The sequence below is a fragment of the Tympanuchus pallidicinctus genome, unplaced genomic scaffold (genome assembly GCF_026119805.1).
Source record: "Tympanuchus pallidicinctus isolate F22 unplaced genomic scaffold, pur_lepc_1.0 scaffold8, whole genome shotgun sequence".
Lineage (NCBI taxonomy): Eukaryota > Metazoa > Chordata > Aves > Galliformes > Phasianidae > Tympanuchus > Tympanuchus pallidicinctus.
Genome location: NW_026294802.1, coordinates 29,856,647 through 29,872,433, shown reverse-complemented (window position 1 = coordinate 29,872,433; position 15,787 = coordinate 29,856,647). Strand labels below are relative to the sequence as shown.

Here is a 15,787-nt window from a genome sequence, read left to right as displayed (position 1 = left end):
CCCAGCTTCATACAGCGCCTACCTCAGTGCTGAGTTCTGCATCACCTTGCTTGGCGTGCCCATGATCTAAATGCAAGCTGAAGTGCTTGTTCCCTTACACTGACTAAGGAACAGAGGTATTAGAAGAGCCTCCTATGTCCTTTGTATATATCAGTGCTGAACACTTGCAGCGTGCAAGTCCCTTTTTAGGGAGGTCTCACGGTGACTTGAACTTCATCTGCTGAAACTGAGATGTTGATGCTTTTGTCTCATAAGGAACTTGTGAGCATGCAGGCTGTCATGTTTTGATGTAACTAAAAAGGGATCAGATCTCCAAAGATATTTTTGCTTCCTGGCTTATTAGGAATGAGCTGTGGGATTCAGAGTCAGGCGTGCTGTAATGTACAGCTTGGAGATGCCCTGGCTTTGTCAGTCATTTCTGAGTCATTTGAAGAGCAGCAGTGTCACATTGCCCAGCCTGGGAGGGGTCTTCTACTCTGAGCAGTCATGAAAAGATTATGTTACCTGTTTAAACATGGAACACACAATTTCCTTGACATCAGCCCTAGCACAGGAAGCAGCCATCTGAATGCAGAGCTGGTCACACATTAGCCAATTCGATACAGACATGCTATCAGGTTGCTGCTCTCTCCCAAGGTATGAGGCAAGGCCTGCTCCTAAAATTCTCCATGCTGAGCACACAGAAACACCCAGAAACTCCAACTATTGGGCAGCTCCACACATGGCGCTCAGAGCAGATGTTGCTGCTGAGTACTTGAGGGCCAGAGGGTAAGTTACAACTTTCCCATAAGCGAGCAGTATGACATCCTTGTGATTTCTTCATCTCCTACTTCTCTCCCCTTCCTGCCTGGGGAAGAAATCCACCATGGGCAGAGGATGGCTGTCAGCAGGGAGGCCTTGTGTTTGACCCCGTGGCTGTGACCACAGATGACAAGGGATGCACTACATTGAGTTCAAAACCTGGCTCTGACTTGACAGAAACAAAAATCTCACTAGTAGCCAGAAGAGACACAGCTGTGATGTATGCCTGGGAAACACCTCTGAGGAGGATGGCTGGAATGGAAGCTGGAATGGTTAAAAAATGCCAGTCAAGAGCAAATTAAACAGTGCTACTTTTACATACATATACTGTGCATTTTGGCCAAGGTTTCCAAGAGTCATACAGCCAATATTTGGGTATCCAGCTTCATGAGTGTACAGGACTCTAGGAAGGCCACCCCCTGAAAATTTGAATTATTTTAGGATGTTTCCAGAATGATATCCAGAAAGTTGAAACTACCAGAACAGTCAGCTGTTGGACCTCAACAAAAATAATCAAAATGCTAATTAGCAAAGATGAGGTGTGTCAGAAGGCTGTGCAGACAAAAGCACTCTTTTCACTGAGGGCTTCGTTACTGAGGCTCTCATAAAGGCTCTACGTCTTTCACAATCAGCATCATTGTTCCTCCACACCCAGCTGAAGTCACTAAAAGATGCCCTATTTCTTGGCATATATATAAAGTGTCCCAGGGCTGTAATCCAGCTCTTTTGCTCCATTGAAAAACATGGGATATGGGCCTTATGTAACTCAGATTGGCTTCAGGGTTGTATGAGACAATCTTAAACAAGATACCACAATCCACTTTTAGGAATTGATGCACCTTTGCTTTGCCTGTTCAGGACCATATCAGTTTTGTTTCAAATTGCATGTTATGAGTGAAGTATGCTGTAATGGAGGTAAAATTAGAGGAACACAATGAGGTTTGAAGTTAAGACCAAGGAAAACACATTTGTCGTCTGTTAAATGATTTGCTAGAATAGTCATTTACAGTATGTGCATACCAGCAGTATTAAAAAAGATTTGGCTAGGAAAAACAGCAGTATACTCAGCCCTTATTAACTGATATACATCTTTAAACACATTCTGGAAGGAAACATTAAGAAGCCAATATTTTATTTTATTCTAGAGTTTCCATGGCATTGGGGGAATTTTATAAGGTCCCCTTATTGCCTAAAACAACAGTCTTAGAATGGAAGTGTAAGAAGCATTTCACAGTCACTCTGTCAGTCACTGCGGGGTATCTGTGGAATTCGGTGAATTTAGTCCCATGAAATCAGTGCTGCCATGCTATTCTGGACAGAGATGCATCCTCCCTGGGCAGCCTGTCAGCATATGACACCTGTGCCAAATGTTAGGGCTGGCATGGAGCAGTGGGACTTACAAGCGTGCCTCTTCTCATGAGGCTCACAGAGAAGAACTCAGGCGAAGGATTCATTAAAGTCAGTGCAAAATGAAATAAAAAAGGACATTCTAAAACCACTTTTGCCAGTGGAACTTCCATCTTGCGCTCTTTTTGTGCTACCCCTTTGTGCTGTGACAGTGTGAAGCAAGGCAGCCAGTAAGCGCTGGCTGTTACAGGCAGGCTGCTGTCTGGAGAGGAGCTGTGAGCTCACTGTTGTTGATTGCACATCTGATTTTGTTAGCATGGTGCTGCTGTACTTATGGACAGAATAAAGAGTCAGGAAGCTTCTTAGCAGGCTGTGCAGTGACACATGCTCCCAAGTTCTTCATGGTGAAGGCTGCAGGAGTGTGTAGGCATTTTCGGACATTGGCACATTGCAAAGCAGTGCACAAAGGACCCACCCTATGTCTTTGGGCTGTCCAGTGTCTGTAAGGATCTCAGTTTCCTGCATATGGGACCTAAGTAAATTAATATGCTTTTCTCACAGAGACTGAAAAAAAGCCATTCAAAATGACTGCCTATCTCTTGGGTGTTTTAGCACTCACATCACCATAGCAAACTATCTCATGGATTCTGTTTCATTGGGATCCCAGTGCCACAAATGTTAAATTCTTGATGAAGTCAGCTCCTCCAGATGGTGAACATCACCATGATGAAGTTCTGCTGCTGATCCCTTTGGAAGGCATTTCTGGAAATGCCAGAATGTTTTCAAAAAAATGTTGGCCAAAATCTCCCTTTAGGAATAACTGTTTCTTGTATTAAAACAGGATATGATACTGCAGTGTACTTTTTTATGTTGCTTCTGATCTGTTGATGCAGTCACATTGTTAAGGGCCAATCTCTGATCTCAGGTTTGGAGGGCTATTTGCCACAAAACAACCATGGGAAAAGAGAAGGAGGGGGAAAAGAAAAAAAAAAAAGAAAAAAAAAAAGAATCACCCACATTCTGCCCAAATTCAGATCTCAGATTTCCCACATCCTGGTATTTAATTTCTCACAGAGTTACCAATGATTGATCTCATGGCAGGATTAGTGGGAAGAAAAATGAGAGCTCCATTGAAACCAGACTTGAGTCTGGAAAGATGGGACATGTGAGCTCTAGGACCCAGGAGATATCAGATTCAGGGCAGCAAATGGCTTCCTCCCACCCTTTCTCCGATAATCATGCTTGTTTTGACTCAAAATTTGGGAACTGAAATCAGAACAGCAGAGGGGCAGTTACAGTATGTTAGGTGGCTCGCCCATCACTTTTACAGTCTCCTGAGAACTGCGTTATATGGTGGGGCATGTGCTGTAATTTACATTAGTATTTCTTTAAATTTACGAATAGCAGAATAGATTGACATTGAGATATAAATGGCAGTAATCTGTCTCGCTCCTAAAAGAAAATGTGTTTTGAACACATATTTCTACCAGAAACCTTTTCTGATTTGATTAAAGAATATAGATGTGCTCAACTGGAAAAGAAACTCCCACAAAAGGCTCTACAATCAAAAGGAAATTTTCGGTATCTATTCAGCTGGACAGGCCCAGCCAGAAAAAGAAAAAGCTTCTCCCTATCGTCGCAGTGCAGATGGAACTTGAAAAGTTGGGTTCCTGCTCCATGCTGAAGAGGACCTTATTTTATTACCCTTCCCAACAGATCATGTGGAGATATTCAAGAAGTTGAAAAATCTTTAAATGCATTGCTCTAAATCCTTTAGGAGTTGAACATGTTAAGATGTCAAGAAGTGTATGTCATTAGACCATGACTACCCTTTTTGGATTACCTGGTATTTGTAGATTTATTGGCAAGATGGCTTAAATTAGGGATATATTTTTAGCCTGCAGCGTTACATAATAAAATAGCAACAGAATTTTTTGCTGTAAAAACGAGGAGGCATTGAGGGAGGGGGCGCTTATTCAAACCCACACAAAATTCTCTGATTTTGCGCTCTTTGCCTACACAGAGAGGTGCTCCACACTTACGCCATCAGTAAGGTTTCAAGGAAAGCATTCCCATTACCCCATTTTGCTCAAGAGTCATTGCCCTGCCTTTCGCTGCAGACCTGCTGTTTAGTCTGAAACCAAAAATCAAACCCAGAACTGCAGCTCTCAAAGTTAAATACTCTGCATTGCTGCCAGCACAAAGCCTCACCAGTGTCTGTGTGGTAAGATCTATGATTAAACTCTTCAGACGTTTTTAAAAGCATTTTACAAGTCTGTTAAGCTTTAGTATTTTTTCTTTCTTTTTTTTTTAAAAGAAAAAAATAATTTAGCTGAACTGTACCGCAGAGTCTCACATGATCTCTGCAGAACCAAATAAGCAGGCCCAGCTCGCTATCTTTCTGAAATATGTTTCTCATTTGCGGGGACTTTTCGGAGCACAGCTCGGGGAAGGTTGAGCTGTCTGTGTTGAACTCTTTCTTTCACAAGTGGAAAAGAAGCAAAGGGAAAACCAGGGGAGCTTCAGAAGGAGCGGCGGCCGCAGCCCCGCTTTGCACAGCCGCGCTCCCTGCAGGCCCAGCTCCCCGTAGCCCCAGCGCTGGCTCTCCGAGTGGGTTACATGCCCGGCACTGAGCTGCTCGTTCAGGAGACCGGTCCTCGTAAAAATGTCAGTGGAGCACTTCCCCTTTGAAAGGCCCTTTCATCTTACTCTCCCGCAGCCCCTCTCTGGTGGGCAGGCAGGCTTGACCGGGAAGCTGCTGCCTGGCTTTCCCGCATAGCTGGGCCCTAATGAGGTGTGTGCGGCTCTTGGCTGCAGGTTTTCAATCTCTTTCTTATTACTTCAAAGCTGCTGCTCCAAGGCTCAGACAAGTTTGATCGCTTGGCAAAATCTCTCAGCTGGGACTCAAAAGGAAGACGTTTTATTTTATTGTTTATCATTATGGATAGATAGCCGGTCCCAAACCACAGTTGCCAGTGGCTCCATAAATGGAGCCGTATTGCTTTTTTAAGTGATAAAGGATTGGAGGTGAATAACTTCTGACAGTTGCTTCCTGTCTGTAAAAAGCAATTGTTTCAGAGGAAAAAGAAATAGAATAGAAACCTAACAGGCCTTACTTTATTCCCTTTTTTGTGTTCTAAAATAAGAGTAGGAAGCAAAGGGTAAACAACACAGATCTGATCATTATTTCAAAACCAGTCCTGGTGTCCCTTTCCCCGGGTCTCCTCCTTGCCAGGAGCCAGAGCTCCGCCATGGTTCTTCCTCTGCCACTGAACACAAAATATGCACAGGCATCAACGTTCCTTCCAGCACTGCAGGGCTCAGGAGATAGGCAGGCCTGTTTGGGTTTACCTTCATGGACTCCATCATTCTTTTGGGCTCTGTGGTCTCCACTGCCAGCGAAATAAGAGCTTATGCAGTGGCCCATAACATTTCAGTGGACTCTACAAGCCTAGATTGGCATCCATGCATGCATTAGTAATTAGAGACCATTATTACAGCCTCTTTTGCCTTTTGCTCCAGTTTGGATTTTGGCTCTGAGTGTGCACACAAAGCAGTTTTCTTCTGCTCTAGTTTAAAGCCTCCACAAGAAGTTTGTAAGGGCAGCTCATCAGAGCTGAGGTCGCTCCAGCTCAGTTGTGTATGTTTCTAATGGCACTGCTGCCTTATTTTCTGTGACATTTTGTTTCCTTTCCACCAAAACTGTTTACGACTTGTGGGATTGAAGCACTCTAAGATGAAGTATGTCTCTGTCAGTGTTCTTACAGCATCCATGACTGTTTCAAGAATCATTCTTCACTTTAGTTCTGTTTGTTGTAGACTCTAAATGGTGCTTCCTTGTTAAATTGTTCTAAATAGTACTGAGATTTTGCTGGAGATTTTCACTCTGCTTTTAATCACATGGGGAACAGATTTTTTCAAAGTGTTTTGACCTGCTTTAGGTCAAAAAGGCACTTGCTCTACTCATGTGCCAAACTGTGTTTAAGAAATCTGGCCTGATGTGATTTAGACAGACAAGTCTCAGTTTCAAAAAGCTTCACCAGAGCTGGCTTCAGCACTGAGCAACGTGCTTGTCAGAAACCTCACTGCTGAGTTATGTCAGGGCTGCTTTAAAATCCATGGCAAAATTGGGCATTTGAAACAGGTTTATTCAAGCGCATTTGTAGGAGACATTGAGAAGCAGATTCTAGGTTAGGTACTTTTCAGAATATCTATGCATAGACCACCCTAATTTCTTTCTCTGGAAGTTCTCACTGAGTCCTCCTGGATTTAAAAATCCTGTGTCAGATAAACCTTTTATCTCAAAGTAACCAGAGTCACTATCACTCCGTTATATCAAACAGTTCTCCTAGTGGCAGATAAGGTCAGAGGTAGAAAAATGTTTTTGTATTCGCTTAATCTAACAAGAAAACTGTTCTAATTTAGAGGGGAATGTCCTGTCCTGTCCAGAAGGGATGCTCTTGAGCAATGTCCTGGTCCCCTTCATTTGCCTGAACCTATAACTCAAGACCCAAAGCTTGGCCTAACCTTGCAAAACACTTCAGCCATTATAGGAAGGCGATCTGTAGGAGTGGTTCATGGGTGTGTAAGGATGGTAACTCCCTCTGACCTCTACAGCTGTTATTGCTCTCAGCCACGTTGTTGGCACTGGTTCTCAGCCTTCTAGCATCGGAGTCTCAGGGCAGCCCCAGCAACTTCACTCCAGCTGTCTCAGGTAGTACACTTCCTCCAGCAGCTGGAGATGTGGATTAAAAAAAGACTAGCAGCCTTTTTGCTAGGTCAAGACGAATTGTTCCAGCAGCAGTGGGAGAGGACACACTTCATTTGCTTAATAAGTTTATGCATTTGAAAGGCCACAGGCTGATCACCTGCAGAACAGTATCAGTATTTTGCTTTGTTATTTCTGCTTACTTTGTATCTCAGAAAACGTTTGACCATTTATATAAAAGTGGAATGACTTCAACAAACAAAAAAATGCATCCTCCGTACAGATTCTGAGTTGGTTGGCATGTGCATAGGCAGTAGAAAACGCAGCTTGAAGTATCTGCTTCAAATCAGAGAGCATGGGGAACAAGAACAAGAACAAGACTGCATATGAATTTCCAAACCAGTGCTTTGCATACATGCACACTCACAGAGGAGTGCTATTCTCACTGTCTGTTGTGTGTTGCTTTCCTCGCTGTGGAAGCTTTGAGGACATCTCCAAGTTGAAATGAATTTTAAGATGCTTAAACTGCTTGCTCCCAAGAGCATTAGGCAGCTCTGCACATGCCCACCAGCTGGCTCACAGGCACTGGGGAGGTTAAGCATCAGCTCAGTAAGACTACTCACTGGTATTTCAGCACTGGATTTCTCTTACAGTTAAGTCTGCAGCCTTCTTAAGACCAAGGTCCTTAGGTAACAAGAAGGACCTTAGAGGCAAAGTTCATAGGACAGTAGACATTTAAAGCAATAATGTTGTTTGTCAGCCCTTACATGTCAACCCCAAACTGTCCCATCAGTTGCCACCTCTCCATTTGTCTCTTTCTTTATCTCTAACGTTATTATAGTACCAAGAGTTTTGCTTCCATGGAGGGAGCTGTCTGTTTGCTATCATCAGGGTGTCCCATAGCTTAGGCAATGATTGTAGGGTGTCAAATGCAGGACCAGTGCAGGGAGAGGGCAGTGGTTTGCTGAACTGCTCTGTTGGTAGAGTTTTCAACCACCAGGCTGGAGAATTTGCACTCCTTGTGTGCTAATAGTGGCAGTACATGAAAATTGCTTGCTTGCAGGCTGGTTGACTGTATTCCAATACAGATTTCCAGTACTGAAATAATTTCTTTAGATGCATATATAAAAATATACTTTAATCCAGCATTTAGAGTTGTGTGGCTTTCTGTATGCGGCCATGGTGGTCTCTTCTGCTAATGAATCCTTTTATTGTGATATGTGCATTAAATACCTGTAATAATATGAGTTATGAATCCAAAATCTCAAATTTAACTTTGCTTTACTGCTGAGTGACTGCTGTCACAAACTCAGCAGGGCTGCATGCTGACTGACAGCCCCTTGGAACAGGAGTTTGAGCTCTTGCCAGCATGATTTGCAGATGGCAAAGCAGCTTGAAGCAAAAGTTCCCACCAAAAGTTCATGCAAAAGAAATCTGTGATGAGTGTCTGTTAGTGCTGTAAGAATTTCTAAATCAGTTTAGTGTGCTGGCCATGGAGCAGTCAGGATGGCACTGTCTGGGCATAGGCTGGGTATCTGCAACTGCAGTAGGAGCCACTGGCTTCAGGGATTCCTGAAAATATTAGTTTGCATGTCAGGGGATTTCAGACAAGTTAGCAGACAATGGTCCACAGTCTGCAAGTTGCTCTTGTCAGCAGTTCTTTTTGACGTATCTATTCAAGCATATGCTTTCAGACTTAGAAAGCAGCCAGCAAGATCTGTGCCAATAGCAAGTACTTTGTTATAAAATAAAAGCTCTGACAAATTCGGAGGCCCTGCATGTGCCATTGCCATGATCCCAAAGTTCATCTCGCAAAATTGGTTCTCTTTTTTTGTAATCTGAAGTTCAGATTCGTGAGCAAAAGTTGAAAAAAAGTGAGTTGCCAACTGAATTGCCAGTTTATTGAGGCAGTTAACCTTGAAGTAATTGTAAAGGAGCTTTGCTCAGGGAATTAGAACATAATAAATGTTTTTACAAAACGGAGAAACAGTTGTCCTTCTGTATGTGGGGGGATGCTGCTGTCAAACAGGAACAGTTGTCTCAATGCTGTGCTGAGCCCTTTCAGGTGCCCTGTTGGATCACAGACATCCATAGTGTGACATGGGAGACCAGCAGCCTTCTGGCCTGGCTGCCGAATGCCAAACTAAATACCCAGGGCATCTAAACAGGCCCATTCTCCTATCTTCAGACATATTGTTCCCTTCCCACCAAAGGTACCATCATCTGAAACTGCAGAGGATGAAAGCCCACTAGGCATGCTGACTGCAGAGAGCATTTCTAACAGAAGCCTGCTGGCTGCATCCTGGTTCTTTTTGTTGCCATCACTGTTAAATTCAGGCTAACAACAGCAGCGCCAGCTCCCTGCAAAGTAGCCCTTCTGAGGGCAGATCTCTGCTGTGGACCATTGCTCAACAGATCAACACTGGGGAAACGCAAGGGGGCTGTGCTGGAGGGTCCCAGACCTCAGGGCACATTTGCCAGCCTCTTGCTGACGATGCTCCTCTGGAAGAAAGCATTAAACATCTCAGCACATGGAGAAGGATTTCTCAGTGCTTTTTTTTCTGGGAGAGACAGCAGCTCCACATCACTTCCTGCTTGTTAGGTCAGTTACTGCAGTTAAGGATTGAAATAGCTCAGGATGCTGTTTGCAATCTGTCCTTGCAGTATTACACTGTGATACTGTGTGCAACAGCTCAGAGTGAATAATATGTTGTCCCGTACAGCACAGGACAACCAGGGACAGGACATGACAAGTAAAACTGCCTCTGCAGTGCACCTTGTCAGTCAGCTGCTGAGTGTGCATCTATGTGGGGCACACAGCAAAGGCTGGGTTGAGGATCACAGCTGCACAATCTTCTGATATTTGTAACCTTTTTTTTTTATGAATGTGTATGATACATGGAGGGGACAAATGCAAAAAATTTCTCTCTGTTGCTGTGACACATCTGCATTTTCTCTTTCAGAACCTCTGCTCACTTCTTCCTTTGGGTCCCTCCATGCATCTCTGTCTGATTTGTATTATCCCTTTGAATTGTAAGCACTTCAGAGCGGCAATCATGTCTCCATCTGTGCCTTGACAAGGGACTTACATGATAGGTTGGCTTAAAACCACCCATCTGTAACTGAGCTATCTTAGGCTTTTGCAAAGCATGAACCTAATGAAGAAAAGTTTTCTTTCCGCCGTGTGACCATCTGATCTCTTTGCCTGAAACGTGGATTGGAAAAGTAGACCTGCGAGTCTCAAGTATTTTTAATAATCAGTTTATTATTTAAATATTGTTGGTTTTAGCTTGATTTTTGGTTTCTCATTTTTTGTAGCACTGCAGGTGCACATTTGCATATACATATCTGTCATTAAATTAATATTGATACATAGGTAGAAAGATGAGAGACGAACTTCTCATTTGTTTTCCTACTCACAGCAGCAGAGACCATAAGGAAAAAATATTGTGAAATTCACAGTATAAATCAGGAGGATTGGGCAGGTCTTCAGCTAAAAATAGCTCTTTATGGCTCCCCTGGCTGGACTCGGAAATAGAAGTACATCCTGCCATGTATTTTCCCTCTGTCCCATCGACGTTGTGCTGTGATCAGAAGTCCACCATCATGGAAAATGGGTCAGTTGTGTGACAAGGCAGGAGTAAAACACAGTGAGTGCCCATGAGTGTACGGCGGGCTTCGGGGACTCGGTGGCAAGAGGCTCAGACTGCCCATGGTGATTTAAGGTGTTAAGCACGTGATTGTTACCAAATGCCATTAACCAAAACATGCCTACCTGCATTATGTTCCGAGCATGGAACCCACAGTTATAATTTTTAACTGAAATACTTGGCTTGCAGGCAAAGCCATTGTCTTCAGGTCATCACAAGTTCTGAATTACCAAGATTTAAGCCAACATACTTGCTGCTGTCTCTCAACACGCAGCCCAAGTTAGCTTTCCAGTAGGTGTCTGCAGATACCACTTTTCTTCTTGCCTGAGATGTTGTAGCAGTCACAATCCTATTCTGTGTGGAAGACAAGCAGGGAAAATGCATTACATGATAACAGGATTAGATAGAGCGCGAGCGCCCATCTCCAAACGCTGCGGGGGACGGAGCGAAAGTCGCTTAATCACATGGTGAGTCAGGGATCGTTTTCACACAGCGCTCTAAATATAACCGTGCTGCAAGCGGGAAGCAGTTGTTGTGAGGAAGAAATTGCTTATCTGTGTGATAGATCGATGTCATCTGGAATTTAAATATTAATTGAAAAGTCAAGGTCGGAGGGCGGCTGACACTTGACTTTGCTCTCTTTCCTCCGTCCACAGCTTTGATCACGCTACATCTTTCTTTGTGCCTGGTGCTCCAGAGAGTACCCCAGGGTCATGGTCCGTTTCCTAGTCAAGAGGTATAAACCTGCTGGCTTAAATGGCTGAGGCCCGAGCTTTAGCGGGGGGCAGGGGTCTGGCGGCAGAGGGGGAAGCGTTTGCTTCATGCTTTTCACATTTCCCACATAACCCAAAGCAGACTAAACAAAACCAGTGTGAAATCTCATGGCTTGATGCTGCTATGGTTATATTTTTTAAGCTGTCATCCATTCATTTATACTTACGTTTATTCCCTGGATTTACAGCTTTTTTTTTGCTTTTTTTTTTTCAGTCTTTTCTTGGGGGGGGTGCAAGGGGCTGAAACCTTTTGAAAGAGGATTGCAGAGAGTGGTGGCCTGTGATTGAAGCTGTGTGTTTTTCCTTGATGCCGTTCTTCTGCAGCAGTGTCACACATGGTAGCATTTAGGAGCCCTTCACAGCTGAGGTGTTTCAAACACTAATGAATGGAAGTTTGGCCATATAATGCAGACAAGCTTGAAGGCATGCTTTGCTGAATGGTGTACTGTAGTGGCCTGGGAAAGGAAGAGAGTTATAAATTGTGTCAGTTAGCCACCGAGACAAAATGAAGCCATGTGGAAAATCAAATCTATTAAAGTATGAAGACTGCTATAAGCTGTTTTAAGCTGGTCATTCTTAAAAGGTCTCCGTTGGCTGAGGGGATAAATTCCTATTTTTCATAGATCTTTTTCACGTGCTGGCTTAGGCAACGATGTACAGCATTTCAGAAAAAACCACCTTTCACTCTCAGCCCATTTTAACAGAAATGTTTGTTGCTCCCAGTTTACTGTCTGTGTCCTGAAAAGCCCGTCGCATTGCTTAAATAAGCAGCATAAGAGTGTCACGTTCAGCCAGGTGTGCTGAAAGGAAAGGCAAAGTTGGCTTTGGGGAGGAGGAGGACGGCCTCAAAAAGTCAAAGTCTTCCCACAGCACCTCCTTCACATTGGATATCTGCTCAAAATGCTTCTCATAGGAGACCCATGACAGAGCACGGCAGGGATTTCTCTTGCTTGGTGCCACATGGGGTAGGAGGGAAGAGCAGCAAACTGAACTGGTGTGGTCTGAGAGTGGAGACCTTCCCCTGCTCTCCACAGCAGCTTCTTGGGGCATCACAGCAGCTATACAGCACATTTTATCAGCTTAGGATGCAGTTGTCAGCTGTGTGAGAGGAGGAGGCAGCCCTAGACGCACGGTCACCACATAGTTATTTTTTTTTCTTTTTGTGTATTCTAGGAAGAGACTGAAGAAACATCCTCACAAGAATCTGCAGAGGAAGACTAGGAGACCGCACCATGCAATTTCTACCTCATCAGCAGTTGGGTCTTTTGAAGGGAGAAGACACTGCCTTGACCACTTATTTTCTATTGCCATGGTCTTTCCACTTTTGCCTGGGGGGAAAAAATTGCATAACCTTAAAAAGGATTTGACTAATCAACTTCTTTATAATCCCTTCACAGTCCCAGGTTTAGTGAAAAACTGCTGTAACACAATGGGGGCACAGATTAACGATGCAACTTCAAATTACTGTTTTCAATTTTCTTAACCTACTAATAGTTCGAGCTGCTAAGTAAGGGTGACTGGGTCAAGAAGAACTCCAAATCAGGTTTAAGTCATTCACTGCACTGCATATAAACAAGAAACTTGTAACATATTAATTATAATGGGCATTGAAATAGGAAAGGCTGGGTGTGTAACACCTGGCCTTGCAACACTTCCAGCAACCCACTCCCTACTTAGTGAACTCTGTTTTAGAACACCAAAGATAAGGGATAGATACTACTTTTTTTTTTTTTTTTTTTTTTTTTGTAAACTTCTTGTAGATTTGTACTTGATTTATTTTTTTTTTTTTAGTCTCACTGATATTTCAGGAAAAAAAAAAATTGAAAGCTGAACTCTCACTTCATTCAGCTGGTAATCGGAAGAAAGAGCAACATGAAAAAGGTACTTCCATTTTGCAAAAGGGAAGAAAGACAAAGATACGTTGTATAGTTTTACATACAAACATATCAGCAGAAGTAGAAGTAAACGAAATGAGCAGCCCTCACCTTCTGGACAGTAGAAAGCCTGAAGGAGTCGGCTTTCCGTAGAGCCAGGTGTTTTCTGTGGAAACAGAAATGATTGACACCAAACACTAACGCCATTAATGACTAAGTCTTTATCAAGAAAAGTGTTTTAAATCATGCAGAAAGGTACCTCAAAATTAATCGTGAGTTTATCTGAACAAAATAATCCAGATGTTTTGGTTATTTTCAACTAATTCCACTCACCCCGCACCAGATTTCAAACAGGATGGATCTCTCCTCATTACTCATCAGTCATGATGTAAAAACCAACACCATGTACCTCAGTTAGGCTTGTGTATTACTTTAAGCAATGTATTTTGACATAGGATGGTTCACTGAGCACCTTTGTGCCAGTTGCGTTTCTCCATCTTTTCATTCAAAGCAGCACTTTTAGCAACAGATGCAATATTACCCCACTACTCAAAGCTACCTCTGATTTTTACAATTAACTCAACAGACTGATAAATACATGCTGCTATACACACTCAATGCAGGAAATTTTTACTGGGTAGATAATCATGAGTATCTGCATTTTCCCCTTATTTCTACTTCAACACTTAATTGCAGTTAAGGAAGCAATATCTTTATTGTGTTTCAGCATGACTATGTATTTTTCTCTCTTTTTTTTTTTTTTTTTTTTAAATGTACTTACCCTGTCTCTGCTAAACTTCTGTGTAATGTACTGTTAACTTGAATATATTTTTGTACTGAATTGCTGATAGGTTTGTAAGGAGAATTTTCTTCAATGACACTACATGACATAGAAAAAAAATTTAGCTGTAATGTTTAAATATTACTGTCCAAGTTTGTACCTCAAATGAATTGTTTAAAGAAATGGACTAATTGATTGACAAAGACCTACCTCCAGACTTTAAATGGAATGAACTTCTTACTTTCAGCATTAGTTTTGAGACGTTTGAAACAGTTAGGACTGCAACTAATCCCTAATTCAAAAGTATTTTTGTAAAATAACTTGTGGAAAATGAACACATTTTAAATTACTTTCGTATTTAAAAAAAAAAAAAATGAACAAAAAAAAAAACCTTCAAAGAAACTTGAAGCTTTGTAGGTGGGAAGCAACAAGCTCAGCTTTTGCATAATGCAATCACAAATATGTGTTTAAAAAAATAATTAGTAGATTGTAAGAAAATACTTGACAAGTATTTTCATGTATTTTACACAAATGTGATTTTGTAATATGTTTCAGCCAGATTTATTTTAAATGCTTCTTCTGTAGAGTATTTTTATTCTCCTCCCTCTCACTCTTTATTTCCCTCTTCTCTCTCTGATTTCATTTTCTCTCTGTTTAATTTCCTTTCTTCCTCTCTTTCTTAGTCAGTACTTTGTAACATTTTATTAATAACTGGGCCAGGGGTAGTTTCTCAGGAAGGCGTCTGTTGGCACGGCTTTCGTAGCAAGCCAAGTGCAGTTAAAGATAACTACTTACTGGCTTCTTCCAAGAGGCAGAGTCAAGAACTGCGGACCTCCTCAAAAGACTGCAGAGGGTCCATTGTCGGAGATTGCTGAGAAAGAGCTCCTCGGAGTGCTAAAACCAGACACGTTAATAGGAAGTGGACAAAAAGTAACCCGAGCTGTGGGGCAGCTCTAGCAGGCCAAATCCAGCGTCCCTTGAAGTCAGTAGAAGGAATTCTGTTGACTTCAGAGGGCCTGGAGTTGAGCCTTAGCAAATCCCGTTTGGTTGGTTTTGTTTACATTTTTTGAAACCACAGTATTCAGCAGGTGACACCAAAATAATCACTGGGTGTGTGTCACACTTCAACCTCCGAGAGACTGACCACTCTGATGAACGGAATCTTGTATTTTCTGTATATTGTAGTACAATCAAAACACATTACTACCTCTTAGGGCCTACTATACCTCATTTTTTCAGACTGAAAAATTGCATGTGGCCAGTGAGCCAGTGAGAACATCATAAAATTTTTTATATATATAGTTTATTTTTGTGGGAGATAAATTTTATACGACTGTTCTTTGCTGTCATTGGTCACTGCTAACTAAGACTGGACATTTAACTCTTCTACCATTTCTGCAAGAGAGGTGTGTTTGCAGGAAAAAAAAAAAAACGCTTCAAGATGTCTAACTACAGTTTACTTTTTCTTTTGAGTGTCTTCTAACTTTTTGCTTTGTTCTTCATGTAGAGCTGCTGTCTACGATTGTACTTCGAATCGCTTGCTTGTTGAAAATGTTCCTTTAATGGATTATCACAGTCTGTTCAGCACAATAAACATCATAGCCTCTGTGATCCCCATGTTGTTTGATTCCTAGACTTTTGTCACAGTTCCATAAAATGGGTAATAAAGTTTGGTCACAGTGACCAAATTTGTAAAAGCTTTGCATACAAGTAGTCTTTTTTGTCTCAGGATCATAGGTGTGCACCTCAGAAGAAGAGCATTTTCTGTGAGGGGCACCAGCGTGTGCCCTCAGCAGTGGCACTCACCGTGCGGAGCCAAGTGCCAGGGGAGCAGAGTTGGTATCATCCAGACT

General features: G+C 42.4%; 1 protein-coding gene across 2 annotated transcripts in view; it reads left to right on the top strand.

Annotated features, from left to right (window-relative positions):
• HMGA2 (high mobility group AT-hook 2) overlaps window positions 1-14,336 on the top strand; it is a 105,739-nt gene extending 91,403 nt beyond the window's left edge. Inside the window, exon 3 of one of the 2 annotated variants that reach the window (XR_008202906.1) lies at window positions 12,453-12,516. Coding sequence is in view for 1 of the 2 variants with exons in the window: in XM_052669111.1 (XP_052525071.1) it covers window positions 12,453-12,500 (48 nt within the window). In the remaining variant the exon portion in view is untranslated. Of the gene's footprint in view, window positions 1-12,452 lie in introns of both variants that reach the window. The other variant, XM_052669111.1, reaches the window with a different exon arrangement.
• The last annotated feature ends 1,451 nt before the right edge of the window (window positions 14,337-15,787 follow it).